This window comes from Mytilus trossulus, chromosome 1 (genome assembly GCF_036588685.1).
Source record: "Mytilus trossulus isolate FHL-02 chromosome 1, PNRI_Mtr1.1.1.hap1, whole genome shotgun sequence".
Taxonomy (NCBI): Eukaryota; Metazoa; Mollusca; class Bivalvia; order Mytilida; family Mytilidae; genus Mytilus; species Mytilus trossulus.
Genome location: NC_086373.1, coordinates 952,305 through 967,441, shown reverse-complemented (window position 1 = coordinate 967,441; position 15,137 = coordinate 952,305). Strand labels below are relative to the sequence as shown.

General features: G+C 32.8%; 1 protein-coding gene across 16 annotated transcripts in view; it reads right to left on the bottom strand.

Moving 5' to 3' along the window:
* LOC134711978 (muscle calcium channel subunit alpha-1-like) overlaps nucleotides 1-15,137 on the bottom strand; it is a 140,248-nt gene that overhangs the window by 77,985 nt on the left and 47,126 nt on the right. For 15 of the 16 annotated variants that reach the window (XM_063573157.1, XM_063573167.1, XM_063573176.1 and 12 more), the window contains exons 2-3: nucleotides 14,008-14,311; nucleotides 12,924-13,029 (exon numbers count right to left, since the gene is read on the bottom strand). In XM_063573157.1, the coding sequence (XP_063429227.1) occupies nucleotides 12,924-13,029; nucleotides 14,008-14,132 (231 nt within the window). In that variant the 5' untranslated portion in view covers nucleotides 14,133-14,311. Of the gene's footprint in view, nucleotides 1-12,923; nucleotides 13,030-14,007; nucleotides 14,312-14,538; nucleotides 14,702-15,137 lie in introns of those variants that run through there. The other variant, XM_063573080.1, reaches the window with a different exon arrangement.

Here is a 15,137-nt window from a genome sequence, read left to right as displayed (position 1 = left end):
ACATACTAAGGTTGTAGAACATGTTCCCCAAACACTATAATGAAAGTTTGATAGCTTAGGAACATACTAAGGTTGTAGAACATGTTCCCCGAACACTATTATGAAAGTTTGATAGCTTAGGAACATACTTAGGTTGAAGAAAATGTTCCCCGAACACTATAATGAAAGTTTGATATCTCAGGAACATTCTTAGGTTGAAGAAAATGTTCCCCAAACACTATAATGAAAGTTTGATAGGTAAGGAACATACTAAGGTTAAAAAGCATGTTCCCCAAACACAATAATGAGAAAGGTTTCATATATATATATAGCTAGATAATCTTTGTAGGTAATTTGGGTTTAAAAAATCTGTGTAAATGCATAGAAAGCAATCAATATTGCTGCCTTATCCTGATGTTCAGTTTTAATGATTGCAGCCATGTTGGTTGTCTGAATTAAAGGAGAAGGATTGTATCCTTAGCCATTTATCTCTTAATTTTGTTTAGACCTTTTAAATTTATCAATAAATAAGATTATAAAAAGCAATAAAGCTAAAGTTAATCTTCATTTGATTACTGACAAGCCTACCAATCGGAGAGTATTGACAATATTCTACTTTGGAAAAGAATCTGATTTGTCTTTAATATTCACAGGAATATTGCAATATGTTTTTATGACTGATGATATAAGCCTGAGTTGACGAGCTACATTAGTAGATTTAGACATGCTGTGAAGTTTATGATGTAGTAAATCTTACATAAACCGTATTGACACATTACTAATCATACTGTTTACCATTTAAAGGAAAAGTCACAAAAGTACACAATTAACAACAAATTTGAAATGTCAGATTTAAAATAATCGTAGGAAACCAATTCTGCTGCTTAAATAAAAAACGTTTGGATGTGACCCCAGGGAATATTGATAGACTAGATAATAAGTGTGAGCCAACACAGCACTGAAACCAATCGTCAACTGTAAACAAAAGGTGCTGTCATGTAAAGGTCATGTAAAGGTCAATAAGACAAATATTCATAATCATTAAGATAAATAAGGATGAAGGATGAATAACAAACAAGTACTTGGTGATCAAGATGCAGACAAACATCGTAACTCCAGAGGAAGGTGGAATAACTACAAAGATGCAGATAAACATCGTAACTCCAAGGGAAGGTGGAATAACTACAAAGATGCAGACAAACATCGTAACTCCAAGGGAAGGTGGAATAACTACAAAGATGCAGACAAACATCGTAACTCCAAGGGAAGGTGGAATAACTACAAAGATGCAGACAAACATCGTAACTCCAGAGGAAGGTGGAATAACTACAAAGATGCAGACAAACATCGTAACTCCAAGGGAAGGTGGAATAACTACAAAGATGTAGACAAACATCGTAACTCCAAGGAAAGATGGAATAACTACAAAGATGCAGACAAACATCGTAACTCCAAGGGAAGATGGAATAACTACAGCAGAGAGATTGGAATAACTACAGCAGAGAGATCTGAATAACTACAGCAGAGAGATTGGAATAACTACAGCAGAGAGATTGGAATAACTACAGCAGAGAGATTGGAATAACTACAGCAGAGAGATTGGAATAACTACAGCAGAGAGATTGGAATAACTACAGCAGAGAGATTGGAATAACTACAGCAGAGAGATTGGAATAACTACAGCAGAGATTGGAATTACTACAGCAGAGAGATTGTAATAACTACAGGCAGAGAGATTGTAATAACTCCAGGTGGAGGTAAATCACTCCTGGGGAGAGTTGCTTATACCCCAAAATCTATTAAGATGCAGACAAAGCTCATAACTCCAAAGGAAGGATAAATACTTCAAAATCAAGTTCAGGCCAACGTTCCTCATAAAGAGTCTTTCATTTCTAACTCTGACTCCTAAATTCTGTGTACTCAATGAAGAATCTGAGCAACTACAGCTTTTCAGTCTTTGTTGGTCTTTGGCTTGACCAGGCCAGGGATTGACCCAAACTCTGGAGGGGCATGTCACCTAAACACTACTGAGGTGGCTGTAATTCTTCTATGGTCTAACATATATCTATCTCATATAATTAAGTAAGAAACAGATTGTTTTGCCAGTAGTAAGATTCTTCCTATTTTTCATCCTCAGCATATGATATTATTATGTGATTTAACAATCAAAGTCTCCTTATAAGAAGCTGATGGCAGATCATTTTAGAATTCTTTCCAAATAACTGAGGAATAATTGAGCTACCCCGATTAATCATAAAACATTGGCAATCCACGAGTTGATTATTGATCATAGCATTACATAATTATATATACCGGTAACTGATAATAATGTCATGGATAGAGTTAAAGTCTGTAGTGAAACTCTATTAATAGTACCTCCTACAACATTTGAAATCTTTCCAAAAAACTAAATATGCATGAACACATTTATTGTAAAATATCACAGGAAATATTAAACTCAAAGGTAATAATTCATACTTAGTCTAAAATAGTTACCACCACTAAGTGAGAATTGTTACTTTACAGATACTGCATTAATCTGTCGATTGATTGATAAATAGTTACCACCACTAAGTGAGAATTGTTACTTTACAGACACTGCATTAATCTGTCGATTGATTGATAAATAGTTACCACCACTAAGTGAGAATTGTTACTTTACAGATACTGCATTAATCTGTCGATTGATTGATAAATAGTTACCACCACTAAGTGAGAATTGTTACTTTACAGACACTGCATTAATCTGTCGATTGATTGATAAATAGTTACCACCACTAAGTGAGAATTGTTACTTTACAGACACTGCATTAATCTGTCGATTGATTGATAAATAGTTACCACCACTAAGTGAGAATTGTTACTTTACAGACACTGCATTAATCTGTCGATTGATTGATAAATAGTTACCACCACTAAGTGAGAATTGTTACAGACACTGCATTAATCTGTGTGAGAATTGTTACTTTACAGACACTGCATTAATCTGTCGATTGATTGATTGATTGTGTTTTACACCATTTGTTAGCATATCTGGCTATAATGGCAGCCAGTTTTTATTGGTGGAGAAAGCCAAAGAGTCTGCAGAGAACTGAAGTTTGGTTGGGAAAAACATCAATCCCTAAGTTAATAAAGATAAAGTTGAGTATGCGGCTATACCTAACAAGAGCAGGAATTCATCAAACTCACAACATCAATGTAGAGAGGAACTAGTGAGCACAAATCAGTTTTACATACATAATTTCATAAAGGCCTCAATCTTGGTAGAGTTAAATTCTATTCAAACTTATAGTTAGATTTTGAACTACCAGCAACATAGTTTATTTATTCATCATTGAAGACCTCCAAAACAACATGCATGTACAATTGTATGAAAGTCTGTGAAAAAAATGTATCTCTAAAACCTTAGTCTTACATATATTTCAGTGGAGTTTGTTTCTTCTAGTGACTTTAACCATTGATTTAGTCAGAAAAGAAGTAGAACATCTTAAAGTCACTGCTAATTAAGTGGAAATACAATCAAGAATCTATTTAATGGAATCATGATGAAAACAATTAAATTAAAGTCTTCAATCTGATTGAAAACTGTAAGAGTGAGACTAAGCAAAGGAAACAATTACAGTCAAACTAGACAGAAAATAATTCTTTTTTTCCTGAAGAGTAAATAACTTTGCTCTGCCATTACAGCAAATAATCTCTTCCAGTATTGATTTTAGAGCTAAGAAGGAAAACATAAATTTCACACAAGTCATCAATTGGATTAGGACTTTAACCTAGTGGTGTCTTTTCTTTTCCTGTTGATTTAATTGTGGTGAATATGGTCATTGTAGACATTTATCTTAAATGTAATTAACGTTTCTTTGGAGGGGTTTATATAATAATAACTAATGAAGATGTCACTAACATCTGTGTTATGGTGTTGTGTAACAAACTTAATGTGTTTAAACACACAAAAGGCCTCATTAAAAATAATACAGAAATATAATTGATCATAAAAATGTGGTTCAAATATATAACTGGGTTTTAAATATATAAAATAATTTAAAAAAAATAAAATTATACAAATTTTAACTTTTATATATGTTTAACTGCCTGTAAGAACCAGAAAAACTACTCTTTCAAACAGGCAAAACCTGTCTTCAATAAAACATTTAATTTAAATTTCTTTTAAATAGGTTTAATAAAATGTTTTAAGTTTGTGTACATATTACTGGACATCACAAAGGCTCCCGTAAAATTTTGATGCCATTATACAAAATATCTGACTCCACATTGGAAAAGTGATTGATGTATGACATCAAAAGTTCAAGGGGGACAAATTCTGGGGTCAGCAGGGAATAGAGATAAGGATTATTCAGTCTGAGAAGATATGTAGAGGTGCACACATGCTGAAAACAAATTAATCCATATTTATAAAGACCAATATAAAAGTGATACATGTATAGCACTCTACTGTTTGTGACTGGACTACTGCATTAAGTTCCCCATAATATCAATACAAGACAATAATGTCTAGAGTAGTTGTCATCCCTTTAAGATGTCACATTCCTCAAATATAATTAACTTATATACTAATCTTATTATGAGCAGGTTGTATAAGATGGGTTTGAGCAAATATTTGTTGGCTGTAGTGTGGGTACAGTGATGTGTCTCCCTCAAGAAATTTGCCATTAAAAAAGTATATAAAAAAAGATGTGGTATGATTGCCAATTAGTAAAATCTCCACCAGACACCAAATGTCACAGAAATTAATTACTATAGTTCACTGTACAGCCTTCTATCATGTTAAGAATCTTATCACACTGTCTGTACCAAGCATAGTCAACTTCTATAACATCATTGCTACTAATACAAAGTAGCTTCATAACCACTGATAAAAGACAAGTGTGGCAGTATAAATCACTGATTCATTATCAAAATAAAATGTTGCCTCCCCTTCACAGACCTCCTTTTACTCAAAAAGATAGAAAAAATAGCAAGGGACATGCAATGCAGGCACCCCTCACAGACTCCAGCTACTCAAAAAGATAGAAAAATAGCCAGGGACATGTAATGAAGGCACCTCTCCCCTCACAGACCTGCTACTCAAAAAGATAAAAACAAATTAGCAAGGGACATGCAATGAAGGCACATCTCCCTCACAGACTACCTGCTACTCAAAAAGATGGAACAAATTAGCAAGGGACATGCAATAAAGGCACATCTTCACAGACCCCCAGCTACTCAAAAAGATAGAACAAATTAGCAAGGGACATGCAATAAAGGCACATCTTCACAGACCCCCTGCTACTCAAAAAGATAGAACAAATTAGCAGGGGACATGCAATGAAGGCACATCTCCCTCACAGACCCCCAGCTACTCAAAAAGATAGAACAAATTAGTAAGGGACATGCAATGAAGGCACATCTCCCTCACAGACCCCCTGCTACTCAAAAAGATAGAACAAATTAGCAAGGGACATGCAACGAAGCCACATCTGCTTCCAATGTTGTACCATACATCTTCATAGTGCCAAGGTAAATAGTCAAACAATGGATAATTACTAAGTCATGTCTCTACTGTTAAGATCAGAACATACAATAATTGTCTAATACACAAATTATTACTTTTATTCCTACATATACATGGCTTCTAGTTACAAGTTTAAGAGATTCTACCTGTTCAACAAAATTATGGCTGGTTAAAATCACATCCCCCCTTTTCTTACAATAAAATAGGATACATTTGGTATTTCTTGGCAACATCAGATTCAAACCAAGATGTACTTACGTAATGAAACTATGACCTCTAAACAAGAAATCCTAAAGATTATTATGAACACCCTCCCAGGAGTGTGGTATCTACGAAAAAGGCCAAACAATTAAAACTAAACTTTTACCAAGTTTAGGTCAAGGTCAGATAAATACTGCCAGACAGACATGTATGGAAGATGCAGTCATTCTGTACACCAAAGAAAGTTTACCTTTTACTTATATTATCAAAGCAACATTACAAACTTAACCACAAATGCATAACACTGACTTTTGAAGCATTAAAAAGAAGTCAAGTTCAAACAAAAGAGCCAAACATCTTTACTTCATCAAAAAGAGTTAACCTATTGCTAATAGTATCTGAGAAAAGGACCTTGAAAACATAATATTCATCAATGAAATGAGGTCAAGGTCTGGTGGAAATGTAATGATCCTATAATACCAAATATACATAGTTATCCGATTAAACACATAATAAGTCAGAATGTTCTCATGACAAAACAGTGCCAGAACTATGAAAAATTAGGTCAAGGACAATCAGGAAAGGCGACAGACAGAAAAAAATTCCTGATTAAGACCCAATCTGTGTTGCAATTTGAGTCTAAAATAGAAGGAATGAAACAAAAAATAAATTTGCTTCTGAAGGGATATATGGAAAGGTAAATGGTTTCTATTGAAATTTGGTAAATAATAAAAACATTTGATTTAATAAAAGATTTAGTTTTAAAAATATTGTGCTGAAAAAAAACACCAACATATTCTCTAAGAAAAGATGAATGGTCTGTGTCTATAGGCTTATCAAAAGTGGTTTCTTGGCACACAAGTACAGACATAAGAGACAAAATAAAACCATTATCCTCCTCACACTAAATATGGCCGACTTTATCATGTAGCTATGTTACTCCTTCATTAAACAAGATGACTCCACTACAAACCACCTGCGTCTTTATTCATTATAAAATGTTGCCAGGGATTTAGACTTATTGATCTGACTAAACTGTCATTAGCTATAAGTAAATAAAGAAAGACAGAAAAGATTCCTAACATGGCATGACATAGAGAGAGAAAGCAATACGTCTTTCAAACATCTATCATTTGTAGTTTATTAGCTACATACCAATGTTCCCATCACAATGGAAACAGTCCTGAAGGTTCTTACTTTGTGCTATTATTATAAGGAGGAAAAGGAGTCTCTTTCTTTATAAATCTAGATAACATCTTAATTAAAAAATGTGGTATGAGTGTCAATAAAATTAACCAGAGATCAGACTAGCTCATGGTGCAGACTTCTACCATGAGCAATGTTATACCCTTTAGTGTCAATAAGATAACTTTCCACCAGAGATGTGGTGTGAGTGTCAATAAGACAACTATTAACTGGAAATCAGACTAGCTCATGGTTCAGACTTCAACAACAAGCAATTTTATACCCTTTAGTGTCAATAAGATGACTTTCCACTAGAGGTGTGGTACGAGTGTTAATTAGGACTATTATCAACCATAGATTAGACTCGGTCACAACACATGTGTACTTCAACAATGAGCAATGTTATACCCTATAGTGTCACCTTAAATTCCACCAGAGATCAGAACCACTACAGCTAGGTTACAGTACAGACTTCAACAATGAGTAATTTAATATCCAAGTGCTCAAAGCAGTTAAAAATAACAGAATTTTTGGGAGAAAATTTTTATTATAGAATTACCATTTTACATTTTACAACACTACAATTTGTATTTTATCTTTTAATATGTTTCCAAGGTCATAGAGATGACTTTCGTTTATTGAGATTTCAAGACTGTAGATAACTAACTCTGCATTTGACTGATTCATTGTCCAAGACATATTGTACCAGTGCTTTTAAACTGAATAATAATTGATATTTAGAAGTCTATGAAGCATTGAATAGGGTATCAATCGTATACAACTGTTTATTGACTGGAGATGGATTTTCTTACAAAACTTGACGAGGGATTCCTCAATATTCAATAAGTATTTACACACAAAGATCATTAGATACAGGTTAAAACTGAATAAACTAGCTAGTGGAAGGATATTCTTTAAAATAATTTATTGTAAACTTAGTAAATGAGCTGTTAACAAATTGATTTAAAGTTCAAAGAAGGACAAATTGAAATTAAATTTTAAATTGAGTAGCATAATACAAGAGACTGACAAAATAACAGCAAACCATGTGTTTCATACAGTTATAAGTGACATTGTTAAAAGAACAAGGGCCACAACCACTGGACAACAGAGGAGAAAATCATTATAACCAAGTGTGGGTCCATGTAAAAAATAGAAAAGAATTCATTACACATAATTAACATGAAGGGCCATTTTCATATCAATCAAAGACCATTCCTAACGAACAAGACAAAAGTGAAAAGTGCCATTATATCAATTATATAATCATCACCTTCATTTTGTCATCAGAAACAACATGTCAGATACTGAAACAGAAACAACATGGCTGATACTGAAACAGAAACAACATGGCTGATACTGAAACAGAAACAACAAGTCAGATACTGAAACAGAAACAAAATGTCAGACACTGAAACAGAAACAACATGTCAGATACTGAAACAGAAACAACATGTCAGATACGGAAACAGAAACAACATGTCAGATACTGAAACAGAAACAACATGTCAGATACTGAAACAGAAACAACATGTCAGATACTGAAACAGAAACAACATGTCAGATACTGAAACAGAAACAACATGTCAGATACTGAAACAGAAACAACATGTCAGATACTGAAACAGAAACAACATGTCAGATACTGAAAAGCCTTGGTTGAACATTTCCCAAGTTGTTGCATAGAAATGACATAAATGTGTACAGATAAAAGTAAGGACAATAACTCCAGAATAGTCATGGTATTTCTAGAATTCAGGACATCTCTTAACATATATATGCTCGATAAATTATAATATTCTAATATGTATGGTCATACATCAACAGACAAAGTACCCCAAGATAAAAGTAAAAATAACTTGACAATAAAACTCTTAAAACTGAGAGGAATTTTCCCTTAAAATATGAATATCAAGCAAACGAATGATGTCAAATTTTTCAAAAAAAATGGAGAAATGGTATTGTCTTTGATTGTCTTTGATTTTGATGGATGTGAATTTAAGCAAGTATGCTAATTTACCCTCACGTTGTAAAAATCTCAGTAAATCTACTTGTAAGCATGTAATTTAACTAACTGCAGGATAAAGTTGTCCATACTTTGACACTTACGTCAATGGTTTATCATTTTGATATAGATTGATTACATCAGCTAATTCTGTCCATCTGACAAGAGATCAATGACTTCTAATCAATAATTAACAGAATGTATCAATCACTTCTAATAAACACTGACCACTTCAAATCTCCCTGGTGTATGGATGGTCATCATAGGACTATTGACACAAACAATGACAATAATGGCTTAATTAGATGACCATTGACAATAACCATTGGTAAAGGCAAGACATTACTCTACAAAATATGGTCAAAATATAAACAGGGGAATAGATATTATTTATGGTCAAAATACAAACAGGGGAATAGATATTATTTATGGTCAAAATATAAACAGGGGAATAGATATCATTTATGGTCAAAATATAAACAGGGGAATAGATATTAGTTATGGTCAAAATATAAACAGGGGAATAGATATTATTTGTAATACCACAAGTGCAGCTTTCTCACTGTATGTGTCACTTGAAAATGAATGACCATGGCAAGGAGGGATGACAATGAATGACCTTGGCAAGGAGGGACCACAAAACAGCAGGATAGAATACTAGATGAAACCCAGACTACAAAAGAAGTAGGAATAAAAACACAGGATCTTGAAGTGTTACCAAGACGATACAGTTCTATCTATATATCTATATATATAGACTATGAAGAGTCCACAGAAACTGTGAGTGAGTTGTGTGATGCCAAGACCCATAGAACAAAATACATAATAAATTAATATAAACCTTGCAATATAACACACTACAATTGTCATGTGATTGTTCAGTTTTTAATGTGGTTTAAACATCAGTTAAAATGATAATTAAATGTGACATTTTACATGTAATTAATTTCAAAAACACATGTAAGATGACCTTTAAAGATTACTGAGGGACAACTAAAGTTCATATTTATATTGGCTGAACTGTGAAAATTCAACTTATGTAAAAAATATATTAGACAAAACAAAACTAATCTAACATTATTCCTTGTAAAACCTTAGACATATATATATATATATATATGGGATACTCAAAACGTACAGTCCTAGCAAAAACTCACAAATGTGTAGCTTAAAGAGTAATAAGTCCTAGAAATTTTTTACACATGATAAGCTGAATATTTTTTTTATGTTTTTATATGTTTTTCAAAACCGTTTTATTGGGACATAAAAAAAACCATATGTGGTACTCATTGAGTACAGCCCTAGTAACTCCTAAACATGCATTTTAAAGAGTATAGTAAAGGGCCTCACAAACCTTTGCATATATGTGGAACTCAATGGAAAAACATACACATGTAGTGCTTAATGAGTATGTTTGATGTTTCTAGTAAAACCTGTTAAATTTTGCAAGAACACATGTTTGTTTTGTTCAAACAAACTGTGAAAATGCAAAAATGAAAAACACAACTGTGAAGCTTAATCAACAGCTTCTGACAAACAAATATAGGGTTGAGCAATGTTAGATCAGTTAAGACTCAAAGGTGTGATAGTGACATACCCGTAGACAAATATAGGGTTGAGCAATGTTAGATCAGTTAAGACTCAGAGGTGTGATAGTGACCGTTGTAGAGCAATTTTAGATCAGTTAAGACTCAGAGGTGTGATAGTGACCGTTGTTGAGCAATGATCAAGGCTGAATTTTTATAACAATGGTCTTAAAAATCTGATGGGTAATGTTCCCATTTCAATACCCAATTCCATTGAAACAATCATGCTCAAGTAGCTATACAGTGAACCATATATATTTAAACTATGTAGAATATATATGTGGACAAAAGAAAGTTACAAAAGAGTATCTTGCCATTTTGTAAAACAAAACTTAGTGATCATCATGATCATAGTGATAATAAGCATCTTATTAGCAGCCTATCTTAAAGTGATGACGGGGTCATAAATAGATGAAAACTGTGTAAATCTTATTGGCAGCCTATCTTAAAGTGATGACGGGGTCATAAATAGATGAAAACTGTGTAAATCTTATTGGCAGCCTATCTTACAAGTGATGACGGGGTCATAAATAGATGAAAACTGTGTAAATCTTATTGGCAGCCTATCTTACAAGTGATGACGGGGTCATAAATAGATGAAAACTGTGTAAATCTTATTGGCAGCCTATCTTACAAGTGATGACGGGGTCATAAATAGATGAAAACTGTGTAAATCTTATTGGCAGCCTATCTTACAAGTGATGACGGGGTCATAAATAGATGAAAACTGTGTAAATCTTATTGGCAGCCTATCTTACAAGTGATGACGGGGTCATAAATAGATGAAAACTGTGTAAATCTTATTGGCAGCCTATCTTACAAGTGATGACGGGGTCATAAATAGATGAAAACTGTGTAAATCTTATTGGCAGCCTATCTTACAAGTGATGACGGGGTCATAAATAGATGAAAACTGTGTAAATCTTATTGGCAGCCTATCTTACAAGTGATGACGGGGTCATAAATAGATGAAAACTGTGTAAATCTTATTGGCAGCCTATCTTACAAGTGATGACGGGGTCATAAATAGATGAAAACTGTGTAAATCTTATTGGCAGCCTATCTTACAAGTGATGACGGGGTCATAAATAGATGAAAACTGTGTAAATCTTATTGGCAGCCTATCTTACAAGTGATGACGGGGTCATAAATAGATGAAAACTGTGTAAATCTTATTGGCAGCCTATCTTACAAGTGATGACGGGGTCATAAATAGATGAAAACTGTGTAAAGCCAATTAGTGCAACAACAAAAAAATTGTGAAGAGTCTGATTGATCATGCATTAAGACTTGCTGTTACAATGTATGTTCCTACCATAACCTAAATATAACTGCTCTGGAAAGTACCTAATTTTCAAGCTTACATGTACTACATTAGGGAAAGTCCCCCTTAACATGCTTAACTTGTATTGCCTAATGTTTGTAAGTAGGAATTTACCAACATAGGTTCTGTATTACCCAGTGGATAATAATGACTTAACTTCTGTATGAATGAAAGCTTTTAAGAAACATATGCTAAGGGTGTTTATCACAATGCAAATGGCTCAGTCTTGTAAAGTTTCCAAAACATTCCAAAATCTGTCTTATGTACACAAACCAAAGACAACCCTGTTACAGAAAGATCTTAGAACAAACACCAAGGTGATGAGTATACCGCTTAGGGAGTGAACAAACACGAAGTGAACAAACACGTAGGTTTAAACTTGATCCCTCACATTGATGAATTTCTTTTAATTGGAATTTGATTAGACTGAATCAATGAGTTTAAATCAGGATGTTTGTAAACCTTATTTCACCATGATTGATTCAGCTTTAGGTTTATCATTGAGGCCATACAAATAGAGGAAATATTAGCAGCAGAAGCACTAAGAATTATCAAATAAACAGTTCATCGCTATAGGCATTAGCTAAATACATTCAATTTTCAATACTTTATCAAATTTGTGTTTGCATGTATAAATTACAGTTTCTTTATACAAGATGACACAATCTGTCCATATAAAAGAGAAGAGCTAATATAGTGGCCTGCTGACATTATTTTTTAAGAAACTGCCATGACACATAAAGAAGTTATACAATTATATTCAAGTGATAACATGAATACAAATATTAAAAAGATATATATTTTACAAATCTTGAAATGTCCCCAAATTTTCTAGTAGATACCTTCACTATCTACACAGCTACAAGATCTTATGTTGAATATTTTTTACAGTTCCCTTAAAAAAAGTCCATTTTCCTATATTTCTTGAGAAGAAAAATAACGCAGACAGCGTTTTCTTCCAACAATATTACCAGTAATCATAAATTGGGAAAAACCACTGACTCCAGTTTTGAAAGTTTGATTACAAAATTTTAAACAATTAATATAGTCAACATCATATTGAGTTGGAGATCATACTCTGAATAATCGATAACTAGCCAAGATTACATATTATCTAAAAATAATACTTACCAAAGCTTGGTTGATTGTATTTGAGTCTCCCTTTGGATACGGAGTATAAATAGCCAGTGCTATACAGTTGGCAAAGATGGTCAGCAGAATTAAAAACTCAAAAGGCGTAAATATCATTAAGGAAAACAAATTATACATATATATAAACAATTGTAAATGAGAGTTGTGGGATGTACGGTTTAAGAGGATTTTAGTTCACAAAGGTCATAGCGGTACAATAGTAAAAACATTTTTTTTTAAATTCAACATCTGAAGAAAACGCGTTGAATCAGATAAACAGTACAGTCTGGTCATAGCAAACAATCCAAAAAGGACATGTATCAGAACTGTATGCTAAATTTTAAAGTTAAAATATTTCTATAATCATATGGCCTTAAATAAGCAAATCTATCCAAGTATCATAACATTGAATGAAAGTTTGGCAGAGCTACCGAAGTCTAAAATAATTAAATGCCAGACTTAAGTAAATATTACCTACAAACAAGTTTTATTATCAGCAAACAGGAAGAGGCTGCAGGACAAATGTAATAAAGAGCCATGAACACATGATACACCTGTCAATATTTTAACAAATACAGTTCCATAACTCCTCAATTTATAAAAAAAACTTAAAAGAGCTTACCGGTATTCTAATATCTATATACATGTAAACCAGATTTCCATGTAAACTGCTCAAACTTGAACGTTGGAAACAGAAAATTCAAAATGTATGAAAATTGAAAGAAAGCTGATATTAATAGAATTTAACAAAAAACCTAAGTTTGATTGAAAACGGTTAAACTTTTTTTTGAGTTAATGTCGGACATGTTGATGACAGACAGACAGAAGGACAGCAGTATACCATAATATGTCCCGTAGACATTGTACAAATATTTTGATGATCTTCACTGCTTAAAGATTTTATCTCTTTGAACCTAAAAGATAACAGGAAACACAACAATCAATAAATGAATATTCCCTTATCACATACTTACGTACAGAATATCATCTGAACTACATTTTATGTATAAAAAAATCCATTTCAAAATAATTAAATGGTGATAACAGAATTTCCTCCTTGAATGCATTATTTTATAAAGGATATCTCCATTCTACTACACGAATACATAGTTTCCTCATAGAATTATTTAACGTCAAACAAAATAAAGCTCTTTGTGGTCGCACATTTTGAGTTTGTTGTTTGCGTGCATTAGCCCGTTTTCGTGTCATTGTGGATGCTGTAGCAGCACCTATTGCTGTTTCCCACGCCGTACTGAGAGGCTTAGCGGGAACTTTTTCTGGAGAGTTTGGTGACGATCCTCCGTCCTGTCCACCAGACTTTTCAACAGTCTGGTTGGAAGGCAAGTCCTTTCCTGGAGGGCTCTCCCCGATCCTATCATAATTTTCTCCTGAAAAAAACAAACATATATATCTTATAGCTGAAAGTTATCTATAAATCATTTGGTTTATAACACTTTTTGATCATACGAATGTCTTCTTTTCAGAAGATTTCAAGGATTTATACAGTATAACTATAGCTAGGTGTTAGTGTGTTTGTTTCAGTGACCAGAAGGAACAGTAATTCTGGATCTACCACTTAAAATTTACTAAATAAAATACATGTTGCAGAGCTTACCCAATGTTGTCATTTCAAGGTCCTTTAGAGTGTAATGAAGGTCAAATGAAACTTATTACATTGATTAATGTAGTTTTGTGAAGTATGATAATAATTATATAGTATCAACTAATTAGTGAAGTAGAGCAGATTGGTAGTTTTGATTACAGTATATAGTAACCTAATCATTTGTCTACATTACATGTACATGTATCATCAGTGACCAACAACAACATAAACTCAATTCATTTTTGTTATAAATCAATATATATACATTTTACATCTTTATATATGCATTATATTTTAGAATTGTACTGATTGTCAATGACTTTTTTATATATATATATATTGTACAATATAGCTCAGCTTTAAAAGCTAGTGTAATGTCATGTTTTGTTGGCAAATGTCAGATTACAAAATAATGTCTTACATATATATATATATACATTTTATATAACAATTTCCAGTTTCTAAGTTTATATAATTAATATTAGCCAATTTAGAGCCCATTTGATCCACCCCCTCATATTGTCCTTGATTACATACATTTTATAAAAGATCTTGATATAGCACTTGACAATACAAACATCAATATATGAGTATTGATTACGCACATGACA